The following is a 13,446-nucleotide window of genomic DNA, read 5'->3' on the forward strand; positions in this document are numbered from 1 at the left end:
CACCTTCTGCTAAAGAAAAGTGAAATACTTGTTTTTCAGCCTCCCTTGCAGGGTCAGGTGACACCATTTTGCATGGCAAATCAGGTGAGGAGGGTAACAGTTGAACTTAAAGGTTCCAAGGCTTTGGAATTATCCAGCCTTGGACTGTATCTCTGTCTCATCATTCTGGAAGTTGTGTAGCTTTAGGAAAGTTACTTAAATTCTCTGTGCTCCATCAGTAACTCTGGCGTAACAACAGTACTGACCTTATAGGATTATTGTGAAGATGAACGAGTTAATATTTATGAAGTGCTTAGTACTATACCTGGCTGACTATAAACACTAGATAAATGGTGGCTGTGATAGGGGAATGGCAGTGATGGCATAATACCTCTCTTCCTTGCTAATCGCAAAGGTGACTCCTACACCTCCTATCACGGACCACTGATCACATTGGAAGACACAGTTTAGGGGAGCCTGCCTCTGAAGTTTGCTCACACTGTTCCTTCCACATTACAAGCCCGTCCTCAGGTGTTACTTGTTTTTCTCCCTCACTAGGCTCTGAATGTCTGCCTACAAGGCAAGGACCAGACCTTTCTACTCTCTTTATTAGCGGTTCTCAACCTGTGGGTCTTGACCCCTTTGGCGGTCGAATGATCCTTTCACAGGGGTCACCTAAGACCATCCTGCATATCAGATATTTACATTACGATTCATAACAGTAGCAACATTACAATCATAAAGTAGCAACGAAAATAATTTTAGGGTTGGGTCACAACATGAGGAACTGTATTTAAAGGGCCAGAAGGTTGAGAACCACTGCTCTATATCTTCCCAGGATCACGAGTGCTCGCTAAGTGTTTAATACTCAGTAAAGGCCTGTTGATTAAATCAATAAGTGAATTAACATGATTAATACACACCAGCCTTGCAAACAACTTCCTTCCCACTTAGCAGCATATGCAGAGGGTGGATGTTTAAGAAGCTTTGGGTATATCTAAGGTCAATAAAACACGTATCAGCCAGGTGAATTTTTAAAAGGAAATTTATCTTTGGCCTCACACCTCCAGCTGGCTTTTAAATAAATTGAAGTTATGGACCAAATTATTCTTAGGGTAAAGAGAAAAATTATGTGTGTGACCCCAAACATTTCAGACAGATTTTAAATGGGGGACATCTGTAATCCTGACAATAAAAATATCTTAGTCTAAATCAGTGATGGTGAACCTTTTGAGCTCGGCGTGTCTTCATTTTGAAAAACCCTAACTTAACTCTGGTGCCGTGTCACATATAGAATTTTTTTGATATTTGCAACCATAGTAAAACAAAGACCTATATTTTTGATATTTATTTTATATATTTAAATGCCATTTAACAAAGAAAAATCAACCAAAAAAAAAATGAGTTCGCGTGTCATCTCTGACATGCGTGTCATAGGTTCGCCATCACTGGTCTAAATAAATTTGTCTAAATTTGCACAGGAGAGTGGCAATGGAAAGTGCCAGTTTTAACACTCCATTGACAGAGACACTTTCCAAAATTAGGAGCTCTAAAGGTTGAAAAGTCAAACACCTTTCCTACCTGTCCAGTCTCCATTTAGCAGGCTGTTAATAATGGAAATATAATCATATTTCTAGGGGGGGGGAAGTAACTGTAATCCTAAGTAATTCAGTGTTCCCATGCATGTCTCATTTTTATACTGCCAAGTACTTAAAAATACTCTCTATTTTTTGAGTGCTCGGGTAGGATTTCTCTTGGAAGAGTCCTTCATGTAAGCAATATTCCATCCCAATTGTTCCTGAGCTGGCTCCTATGGGGCTGAAGGCAGAGATGAAACTGCCACACACACACAGAATATCCATTCTGGTAAGCCCAGGCGCACTTGTGTGATAGAACAGGGGGGAAGACTCTGATGCCTTCAGGGCCTGGCAGGTATGGTCCAGGGGTAAAAAGGTTAAGGCCATGTGTAAGAAAATGACCAGAGGAGTGTGAGGGGAGCAGAGGTGAAAGGACTTGAATTCAATTTGTAAAAAACGCTAAGGTTTTTTAACCATTTAACATGGCCAGCTGACCAATTGAATTATCTGCCTTCTTTTCCAAGATTCTTTTAAATGACAGTAAAGAAATAAAAAAAAAAAAAAAAAGGCAAGAAGCCATGAAGAAATCCTGAGAGGAGACACTGGCAGAGAACCATTTTAAGACAAGGCTAGGAAAAACAACAGAAACGGGAAGAAAGTAACAGTTCCAGTGGAGGAAGCTACAACCTTTGGAAGGTAGGGGTTGGGTGTATAACCAATGGATGGTGGAAACCACCAGTATTTCCCTTCCCCACAGCCAGGACTCTGTCTGCCCTCAGCCTTCAAAGTGTCCCCTGTGAAACTTAACTGGAGAGGCCGCAGATGTAAGGGCGGCACAGCTCAGGATGCCCATGAGGGTGAGCAGGGACTTGAAAACAGCTGTTGAGTCTCAGTATAAACTCTGCAATCAAAGGCCCCTCCCTCTCCATCCCAATTCAGAACATTCAATCAAATCATTAAAAAGTAACTGGAAGTGAAATACTGAAAACTGAGAAATTTCTTATAAGGTCTCTAAAAAAAGTTATTTCCTTTACCCTTGTCAGCCGATGGTCACTGGTGCCAATTCAACACTAACAGACTCCCCAGTTTGGGGTGTGTCAAAGAAGGAAACTCAATTCAGTGCACACAGCTCAATTGTGATACAGCACAGCTCTCAGAACAGCACCGCTATGGAGCAGTTCAATAGTGTTACAGCTCCAACACAAAGCAGCATGGCCGTGAAACAGCAAGGCTGTACAGGCCCTGTGGCGAGGTCCCTCTCCAGCTACACAGCTCCCTCTGCTCTGGCCAAACATCTTTGGTATTTCAGCTCCAGCCACTGAAAAGCAACTCTTAGTGGAAAGAGAAAACAGTCTCTCTCAGCCACAGGAGAGCTGACTTATATAGAAAGCAGCCCCACGCCCCTGATTCCTGATTGGTCTGTCTTCATGTAAAAGAGGTTTCCAAATCCTCTCAATTTGATTGGTCCAAAAGGCACTGATTAGTCAGAATAGAGCCATTCTAATTGGTTTGTGAAAATGCTGGATGGGAATATAGCTGCACAGCTCTGATTGGACAGGGCATGCCTCTACCCTATTGGTTGAAATGCATTTCCAGGAACTCCTTTTGGTTGAAATACATTTCTATTGGTTGAAATACATTTCCAGGAACACCTTTATACTAGTAAGGATTGGCTCAGGTGGCAAGAACCCATTGCAGGCAGTGCTGACTGTTCCCTAAAATGTGGTTTTGGTGAGCAGCTCCTGTTTAGAATTGGCTGCTAAGCTGTTTTTGTTTTGTTTACATTTTTAAAAAAATAAATTTGAGCTCATCTAAGTCACTGAGAGTCCTTCTTAGATTATCCTTTTTTTCCCCCCTCAGAGTTCACAGCCTAAAACAAGTAGGGGCCACATTTAATATGCAAAAAGCCCATTCTTTAAAGGTAACTTTTCAAATGTACTGCCACAGCAGTCTCAGTGACACTTGTGACTTTGATAACTACTGCCCTTCCAGACACGAACAACTCCGTGTACTTGTCCTGGATGTCCCTTGGTTCCTAAAGTGACAACAGGAGAGCCAGAAGTCGCCCAACAGGTGGCACGCAGATGGGCCACAGACCACAGAGACTCCTTGCTGGCGCATAAGCGACTTCACGCCCCAGGAGCTACTCCGGCTCCAGAGCAGCTCCCAGAGCTCGGCCTGAGAGGGGGGCCAGGCGCGCCCCGTTCACGTCGCCTCCACGCCCACCTCCTCCCAGCTAAACGTCCCCTCCCCTTGCCAAAGCTCGGACTCTTGGGGTTGCCCGTATTGTTGGTCGCGTCTGTCACTTTGTGGGCCGGGTGACATGAATGGATGAGCTGGACACACCTTCCAGCTTTCTTTAAAAAAAAAAAAAAAAAAAAATCCGGTCCGGATCTGCATAGAAAGCGGGAGGGACGCCCCCCTGCGCCCCTGGAGCCTTCACCAAGGGCCAGGAACACGCTCTGCTTCCCCCTCCCACACTCACTCCTCCCATCCTTTAAAGAAACGCCCGATCCAAATAAATAATACCGTCCCCAGTCTACCGCGTCCTCGGTGGCCTCTCCTCCTTCCCCGGGGTGCGCGAGCTAGAGGCGGGCGTGCGACCAGCCCGCGGGCGCCACCATGCTCCCCAGCGCCCTGGCGGCGCACGCCGGCGCGTACTGGGACGTGGTGGCCTCCTCCGCGCTCTTCAACTTCCCCGCAGCGCCCGGCTTTGGCAACCTGGGCAAGAGTTTCCTGATCGAGAACTTGCTGCGGGCTGGGGGCGCCCCGCCGCCGGGGCTGCAGCCGCCCCCGCCCCACGGCCCGGCGGCCGCTCTAGCCACGGCCACGGCCACGGCCACGGCCGGCGCGCAGGTCCGGCCCCTGCCGGCCAGCCCCGTGCCCCTGAAGCTGTGCCCGGCCGCCGAGCCGGTCAGCCCCGGCGGGGCGCCCTACGGCACGCGGTGGGCTTTCCAAGTGCTCAGCCCCTCGGCGGACGGCGCCAGGCTGCCGGGCCGGGCCCCGGGGGACAGAGACGGCACCTTCCACCCTTCGGCCCCAGGTGAGTGCCGCGCCCAGGGTCCTGGGATCTGGGCGCGCCGGCCCGGCGCCATCGGGGAGCGCGCTGCGACCCAGTGCGCGGCGCAGGGATCCGCTCTGGCCCGGAACGTGCCTAGAACATCCCCCTTAGCCACTTTGGGGGGAAGGAGAGTCACCACCGCTAGCTGTGATTCCCCCCTCCATCCGCATCCCATGCCACCAGCTTCCACTGCGTCCTCTTCTTTCTACAACTTGCCGGGCTCCCTGGATTTGCAGGCCTTTGGGAGAAACCCTGAAGGCACCCGGCGTTAGCCCTAGTTTCATGGGATTTCCCAAGTTGGGCGTTTTTGGCCGCCCTCTCCTTCCCCGGGGGCTGCGAAGCCGCTCGCTGGGAAGTTCCTGGATGGGAGAGCTTCGCGTGCTCCGCTTTGGGGGCATTTGCCACTTAAATGGTTGCGACGGTCGGGGCCTTCAAGAGCCTTAGCCACGATGTTTGGAAGGAGAGTTGGGCAAAGTTTGGCTTTGGCTCACTAAAGCGCAAGGAAGGCAGGTCGACTTTTTCTTCGTGCCGAGTCGATACAGCGAATTGGCACCTGGAGTAGGAAGTTCACCGATAAATGGAATTTTGCCAGAAGAAGGGCATTTTGGGTTTGTTTTAATTCCCGCATGAAACCTAAGTGGTGTGAGTGGGAAGAAGATGGACAATTTAGTCCAATATGAGCTAAAGCGTATGGAGGGGCTGCCGAAATTGGCAGTATAAAAGGGGGAAAGCCTTTTAGAGACTCAGAAGCTGAGATCCAGTTGGATTAAATTTTTTTGGTCTCTGTCCTTAGACGATCTTAACTCATTCTTTTAATCCCGATGGGTTTGTCCAGAATGACTAATAGATGCTTTTTCAGCAGATTGTATTGTCCCAGTAAACTGCCGGATCAAATGTATCGCTAATGGCTTTATAGACTTTAACATGTTTAGAACCTGCCCTGGTCTTCCAATTTGAAATGGTTGCTAACGGAATGGAACATATAGAATTACATGAGCACCGGTCTCATTCACATCGTGTAAAAACCTACATTCTAGGAGGCCTTTTTGCACTCTGGGAGAGGAACAAGTACAGTTAAGGCGAAGTTTATAAGCTTTGGAAATTTGGGCCACTCTGTTCTTTTTGAAGTGGTAGGAAAATTAGAAGCATATAAAGCATGTTCAGGTAGACAAAGTCAGTAAATGTCTCATAAAAAGGACATTTTCAAGAAAATGTAGCGATTGCATAACTTTTGGTGGTTTGGCATTATGTTCATAAAAGTGATTTTCCAAGGACCCTTATATTGCTCCTGATCATGATTTGCTACTCAGCAATGGAAAATTACTTAATTTTAACCTTTGTAGATTTTACAGATTAAATTTAAATAGACCAAATGCTAATCAAATGCAGGTATGTCAATAACTCTGAAAAATAATTTTATATACCTTTTTGTTTCATTCAAAATATTGCAATTTATTGGGAAAAGGGTTTCCTAGCTACATTCTTTTAATTTTCAAGAACATATTCACTCTTGTATGCTTTTTAAAGTGTCAAAATGCAAAAATAATTTTTGGAATAATTACGAGTATAAGAATTTATATTTTCCTTTGAAGTATTCTAATGTAGTTTAAGCATATCTTTTTTTCTAATATTTTATCTAATCCTCATTGAAGATTTTATGTTCTCTTAGTTAATTTTCATTTGGACAAGTAACCTTTTATTTCAAAAAATTATTCTTGTAAAAAGTGCATTTAATTTTTGAAACTAGAAAAAATATCCCAAGAAGAAAATTAAAGCCCTGTAAATGTGTGCCCACAAATATATTGCTTAAAAGGAGCATTTGTGTTCATTTATTTTCATAACTTGACAAAGGATGTAGTTTTTTGAACATTGCCCAGTTTTATTTAAATGACAGATTCTTGCTTTATCAAATATTATAGGAATTATTTTATACTGTGTGGAATTATGGAGTCCTAATGAGCACCGACAATGTTACTTTTCACCTGAAAATTAGATGAGGATGAAAGTGATTATGTTCTATGGAGAGTAGAGAGCACATAGAAAAGCTACTGTTTTCAGAAAGAACAGTCTTTCCGCAAAGGCAGCGAACAACCAGTTATGATCTATTAGACACTAACTTGGGAGTGGATTGCAAAATGTGATTTTTAATCATTTCAGCCTATTGACTACTCATTTTTTTCTCAGCCTTAATTTGTGGAGTGCACCCATATGAATATTGAATAAGAAAATCACAGAATTCTTTTTAAATGCATTGGTGAAATGCAACACTGTTTACCTAGGGGATTCATTTCTGCTTCATTATTTTTGTTACCCACTATTAATTATACTATTAATTATATATTTCATTCATTCAGCAAATACTGTCTTCCATGTGTCAGGCTCCGTTCTAGGCCATTGGGATAATCAGTGAACAAAACAGGTAACTGTCTGCCCCGAGGAGCTTATATTCCATGTTCTTACTGCTTTATGGTTCACCAAGCATTTTTTAAAGATTGTTAGCTGCTTTAATCCTCACAAGAAGCCAATTATTTTTCTACAATGATTACTTCACTTCCTAGTATTGTTTTGGTTTGAAGTATCAATTTAAACATCTGTGAACATGGGGAAAAAAAGAAATTGCCCTAATCTTCACATTCCCTAGATTAGTCTTTCACTGAACATGGGAAACTAATGAGGGATAAAGAGATAAGCTATTACATGTATCACAATAATAAATCAGTTGTGATTTGGTATCTGAGCCTATAAAAGAAATGGGTTTAGGTTAAACAGTAATGCTGATTTATTTACAGTTATGGACAAAGGTGTAGCTGTCAATGCCTTGTCCCTAAAAATTTGCAAGTCTGAGTATTTAGTGCAAGAAAAGGAACACTCGATAGCTATATGTTGCCAAGTTGTTCATATAGAGTAGTTTAAAAACTTTACTTTAAAAATCAAAGGACAGTCCTCAGGGGCTGAGAAGGGCGTATTTAGTACACTAGTAGGTAGTAAAAAGGCTCACCTCCAGGGGTTGGATCTGGGGGACAAAAAAAAGGTTTGGATCTGTTATAGTTCATTAGTGGACACCAGGAGGGTTTGCAAGTAAATCCTAATCATCAGAGACCCTTCCCCAGAAATTTATTCATGTTATTATTTGGTGAATCTTGTGCTAGATGAAAATATTCATCTTTTTGTGTATAAACTACAGTCTTGAAATGTTAAAAGCTGAAAGATTGAAATTTATGTTGGTTATGCCACCAGTTATCTTCAAAAGGGAACAAATGGCCTTGCTTTTTAATAACATTGGTTATTTTAAGCATTTTAGAAAATGTTTGACATAAAGATAATTCATTGAATATAATTTATTCTTTATTAAATCTACTCCTTATGTGGTATATAAAAGAATTAAAACACAAATGTTTATTCTGGATAGGTGAACTGAACGGTTCTTTTATTTTTTTTTCCCAAGCAACTTTGTTAAGTAAATTGTACTGTATAGTACAGAAATGGAGCCAGGTGCCTAGTATATTTTTTCTGGCACCATAAGGATTGTTTCTTACCATTAGTACTTAATGTGCACTCTAGTTTTTTTGTCCAGCCCCCACTCTCAATTACTATTTATGTATTAATCCTTGATTTTGTCTTAAACCTATGTTTTGTACTCCAATTGGTAGTTTTTCCACTTTCACTGAGATACACTGAAAGTGTGAAATAAAATGGCTTTGCTTACATTGTAGGCACTTGGGGGAGGGAGAAGATGAACTTGTGCTCCAGGTGGGGATTCCAGTTCAAAGGAAGACTTATGATCTGATTATTTTAAGCCAGAGTATGTCACTTATTTTTTGTTAACACTGTTCCATAGATTTCTTTTGACAAATTGAAATCGTAGCATCTTGAATGTTGATAATGCTGACCCAGGACAAAGAGAATGAGGAACCCAAATAATGATGGAACCCATTCGGGTGGTTCCTTGCTCAGGTTATCATCCCAACCATTTTTTTGTTGTTGGAATTTGTGGATAATATCGAACCATTACTTACTACATCTGAATATTCTTGTAATCTGATTAACAGATATTTGGAGTTATAGTAACATGTTAATCGTTTCTACATGGATCATGAAGTCAACTCCTTCAGGTTCAAGCAGGTGTTCTCGCAGTGAAGAGAATCAAGAGGGCTCTCTATAGTCCCTTTATTTCTGGTACTGATTGAGTAAGCCACAACCCTTACAGAGTAGTGTCTGAGCTGAAACTACAACAGGGTAATTTTTGAGCATTTAATTTGCCTCTGACTTTCCCAACCCCTAACCCCGTGGTCGGCAAACCGTGGCTCACAAGCCACATGCGGCTCTGTGGCTCTTTGAGTGTGGCCACGAAGTTTCAATCACACTGTACGTGCGCGCCCGCACGTGGTATTTTGTGGAAGAGCCACACTCAAGGGGCCACAGTTTGCCGACCACTGCCCTAACCTATGCTTCTCTACTTCACCTGAACAACAAGGGATCTCAGTTTGTTAACATATGTTGAAGCTATTGAGGTTTAATAATGAAACAGGAGTGAATCCAGAAGAATGGTTTCAATGCCTAGAAAATTGCATATGGAATTATGCAGAAATAAACTTAGGATTCAGAGAGTTCAAGGTGACGTGCAGGAGGCCAAAGTGTGCCGTATGTTGTGGGCAGTTTAAAAGGCTATGTCAACAATGATTTTATCTACATTTGTTTGCTATAAATGTAGCTCAGATGTTGGAAGCAGAGCTGTCTATTGGACTCTGTTAAATTCCTCTATGAGCATGTCACCTCCTTCCTGTTCTTGTTCCCAAGAAAAAGTTCTCTTTTTTGCTCCAAGAAGACATTTTATGGTTAGGTTTGCTGCTGAACAGGGATAGAAATGGTAGCAACTTGAAAGTAAGAGGGTAACATGGATGTGTTCATATAATACTTTGAGATTCTTTGCTATGAAAGTTTTAATAGAAGTGAAGGTTATCTTTAAAATATATAAACAAATGTGTCCTTATGTTAGGGTGAGAGGGGTGTAAATGTTCATTAACTCCCCACTCAACCTACTTTCCACCACCTGTTTCTGTTGTTGATATTGTCCATAATTTTGGAATCCTTCTTATTTTGTCTTTTGAGGGGACTTGATTTGTAGCTCTTAATACAGTGTTTGTCCACTTAATCTTGGATTAACAAAGACTCTCAAAGTTTTTTCTTTATTAACAGTGATTTTTTTTTGGTAGTGAATGTACACAATTTTAAAATCAGTAAATAATATCAAGTTTTTATTCATATACACCTGGAGTTTGTCAGGAATAAAAAGGCAACTTGTAAAAGAAACAATATTATTTTTATCTAGGACTACTTGTTAGCATCCCTATTTAAGACTTCATTAGATCATGCTTCTATTTTATACTCTCTTAGTGGAAAAATTGGATTTTTGCCTTAATGTATAATATGCTTACCAGACTCTTGTATATTTTATTCCAAAATATTTTATTTTACTATCAGTAATGTTTTCACTTTTAATGAAATCTCTCTCTTTCATTCTTTTTAGCCTCCAGTCAATACTTGATTTGGCAATGCTGAGCGGTTCATCACTTTACTGATTTTATATTTAATAGCATTATTCATTTTGTCAACCAGCTATTAGTTGGGAATATTTCAGGGGCACATTTTTTGTGAATTATGTGAACAGTAAACTTACGGCATTAAAATTCTCTCTGAAGTCAAAGATCAAAAAGCTTCTATAAGTTTTTAGACTTTTGTTTCAGAAACAAAGCATCCATGAAAAGGAAACAAAAAAAATATTCAAATCTTTTTCTGTATGTTGCTGAATATTGAATTGCCTTCTTGTTTATAAATATTCTAAAGATGAACTATATGTTTCACTTTTCTTTTACATGTTCAGGCACTGTGTGATAGCAAAATTAATTCTATTAAAGCTGGCTCTTTAAAACTTTAAATCTCGGACACTTTTCTTTTAATCCTCATCTAAGGCTATGCTTCCACTGATTGTGAGAGAAAGAGGAAGGGAGAAGGAGATAGAGAAAAGAAACATATCAATTGGTTGCCTCCATACATGCCCTGACCAGGGATTGAACCCAAAACCAGGGTATGTGCCCTGACTGGGAATCAAACCCGTGACCCTTTGGTGCACAGGACAGTGCTCCAACCAACTGAGCCAAACCAGTCAGGGCTAATCTCTGACACTTTAGATACAGATATGTGAAGGAGCTAGTAAGCTATTCTTTGATAGGACTTATGTACATTAAAAGAGAATAAAGATCATGACTGCTGGCAAGATTTTTAATAGACTTAACCTCAAGCTGGATTGAGTTTAGGTGTGTTGAACCAATTCTACAGTTACTGGTATATTGGGTGTGAAGCCAAAAGACAGTCTGATTCTTCAAAGCAGGAACAATAACTCCTATTTGCCTATATATTTTCTATAGGTGCCTTTGCACTACACATTGATCATTGCAACAAACACTGTCTGGCCTGCAGAGCCTAATGTATTTGTATCTGACCCTTTATGGTAAAAGTTTGCCAGTACTTTCTCCAAAGCATAAATGGCAAATTTCAATATACTATATATTTTCTTCTTTTTTTTAAAACATTGTACAAGTATACTTTTTACTACATGGAGGTGGAATAATGCATTTGTGTTTTTTAAAATATATTTTTATTGATTTCAGAGAGGAAGGAAGAGGGAGAGAGAGAAACATCCATGATGAGAGAGAATCATGGATCAGCTGCCTCCTGCAAGTCCCCCACTGGGGATCGAGCCCATAACCCGGGCATGTGCCCTTGACCGGAATCGAACCTGGGACCTTTCAGTTCATAGGCCGACGCTCTATCCACGGAGCCAAACCAGCTAGGGTTACTATTACTATATTTTCTAAAACGGTTTTAGCAGCACTTCTTTAATTTTATAGCCTAGATTCACATCTAAGGTCTTTATATTACTGATTATGCAATCCCAAGCGATTCATGTAATCTCCTTGAACCTCTGCTTCTTCATTTCAAAATGAGAACCGATGTTAGGGTCAACATTTGACTTTCAAATACACATATAAAAAAATACACATAGCAAAAGCCCATATGTAACATGCAGGGGAAGATGTGGAAGACTCCTTTCCATCATTTCACCATAGGTAAAACATTGGTAAAAGGGTATTGGTGTGTAAGAAACCATCTCCAAACTTAGAGGTTTAAAGGAACAATTTATCATTTTCTCTCTCATTTTGGTGGGTTGTGCTCAACTGGATGGTTCTCCCTTTGATTCTCATTGCAGTTAAATGTAAGCTGGGGCTGCAGCCATCTGAAGGTTCAACTGGCTGGATGTCTGAGATGGCCACTCACGTGGCTGACAGAGTTCCTGGCTGTTGACTGGGTGCTCACCTGGAGCTGTTCCAACACCCATACTTGGACTTGCAAAGTGTTTTGAGCTTCTTATAGCATGGCACCTGGATTCTGAAAGGGAGATTTATAAGAGCACATTGCAAGAAACCCAGGCTGTAACTCAGTGCTTCTTATGACTGAGCCTTAGAAGTTGAATGTCAGTTCTTTTATATCCCTTGGTCAAGCAAGGCAGCAAGACCACCTCGAATATAAGAGAATGGGAAATAGGCCCCACCTCTCAGTGGGAGGAGTGCCAAATGATTAGTGGCCCTTTAAAACCTGCTACAGGGTGAAATCAGGATAACCACTTTTAAACATAATTCCTGCTGGGACTGGGATAGCTGGGAGCTCAAGGAGTCTTCATTAAGGCGTTTAGAGTTTTGAGAGCTACAGATGCTATTCGCTATTCTGTTATGGTATTCTCTTCTGTGACATCAACTTTATAATAAAAAGACCAACGGATTTTCTCAAATTTAGTTCATTTAAAAAATAATGTTTTTATTGATCTTTAGAGAGAGAGGAAGTGAGAGGGATAGAGAGATAGAAACATAGAAACATCGATGGGAGAGAAACATCAGCAATAGGCTGCCTCCTGCACTCCCCCTACTGGGAATCAAGCCCTCAACCCCAACATGTGCCCTGACCAGGAATCGAACCAGTGACTTCTTGGTTCATGGGTCATGCTCAACCACTGAGCAACACCAGCCTGGCCAGCTCATTTTTTCAAGAGGTGTCATGGAGATTCCTTGAAGGGAGAGCAGCAGAGGTAGTGACCATCTTGGATTACTGCAATGAGCTAGGGCTCCACAGGTTGAGGAGAAGCCAAACCCAACCCACCTGTTGGTGTTGTAAGGATATAGGAGAAGATGGTAGTGGGTGTGTCGTTGCCTATTGCTACAGCAAATTGTTAGGGCAGTGGGATCCTCCCATTTAGTTCCTCCTTATTCCACCACATCCCATTCACTACTGCCAGGTGAAATTTTCTAAAATACAGCTTTCATCATATTACCAAGCCACTCACAAAAACTTAACCATCCCCATCTAACTATCAGATCAAATAAAAATATTCAATCTGCTCTTTAAGACCTTAATTCCCACATCTGCATTTAGCTCCTCCAACCATATTGCTTAATGTTCACGCCTTTGAGGTCTCCTTAACCTGCCCCATGTGGCACCACCCTCCTTGCCCTCTTTCCTCTTGTCCATGCCACCTTTCCTTCCTGGCATGCATTCTTTTTTTCTTTTGCTATTCTAAATACCTTCCAAATCAAGGTCCAGATTAAGATGTTTTTCCTGCTTAAAGCCTTCTTTGACAAAGCCTTCCGAAAAATATTCTTAAAAAAAACCCCCCAAAACAAAAAACCTGCTGCTGTATTTCAGTGGAAGTCTGGACCATGCTGCCTTTTTTTTTTTTTTTAAATATGTTCTCTCTTTTTTTAAGAGTTGATCTCATAT

At 41.6% G+C, this 13,446-nt stretch overlaps 1 protein-coding gene across 1 annotated transcript in view; it reads left to right on the forward strand.

Moving 5' to 3' along the window:
- Positions 1-3,669: 3,669 nt before the first annotated feature.
- The window catches only part of DBX2 (developing brain homeobox 2), a gene marked incomplete at its 3' end in the record, with an annotated part of 37,135 nt that continues 27,358 nt past the window's right edge, over positions 3,670-13,446 (forward strand). Inside the window, exon 1 of the mRNA XM_081082699.1 lies at positions 3,670-4,599. Coding sequence (XP_080938825.1) covers positions 4,179-4,599 — 421 coding nt within the window. The 5' untranslated portion in view covers positions 3,670-4,178. The remainder of the gene's footprint in view (positions 4,600-13,446) is intronic.

Source organism: Myotis nattereri (genome assembly GCF_964212035.1).
Source record: "Myotis nattereri genome assembly, chromosome: 2".
NCBI classification, from domain to species: domain Eukaryota; kingdom Metazoa; phylum Chordata; class Mammalia; order Chiroptera; family Vespertilionidae; genus Myotis; species Myotis nattereri.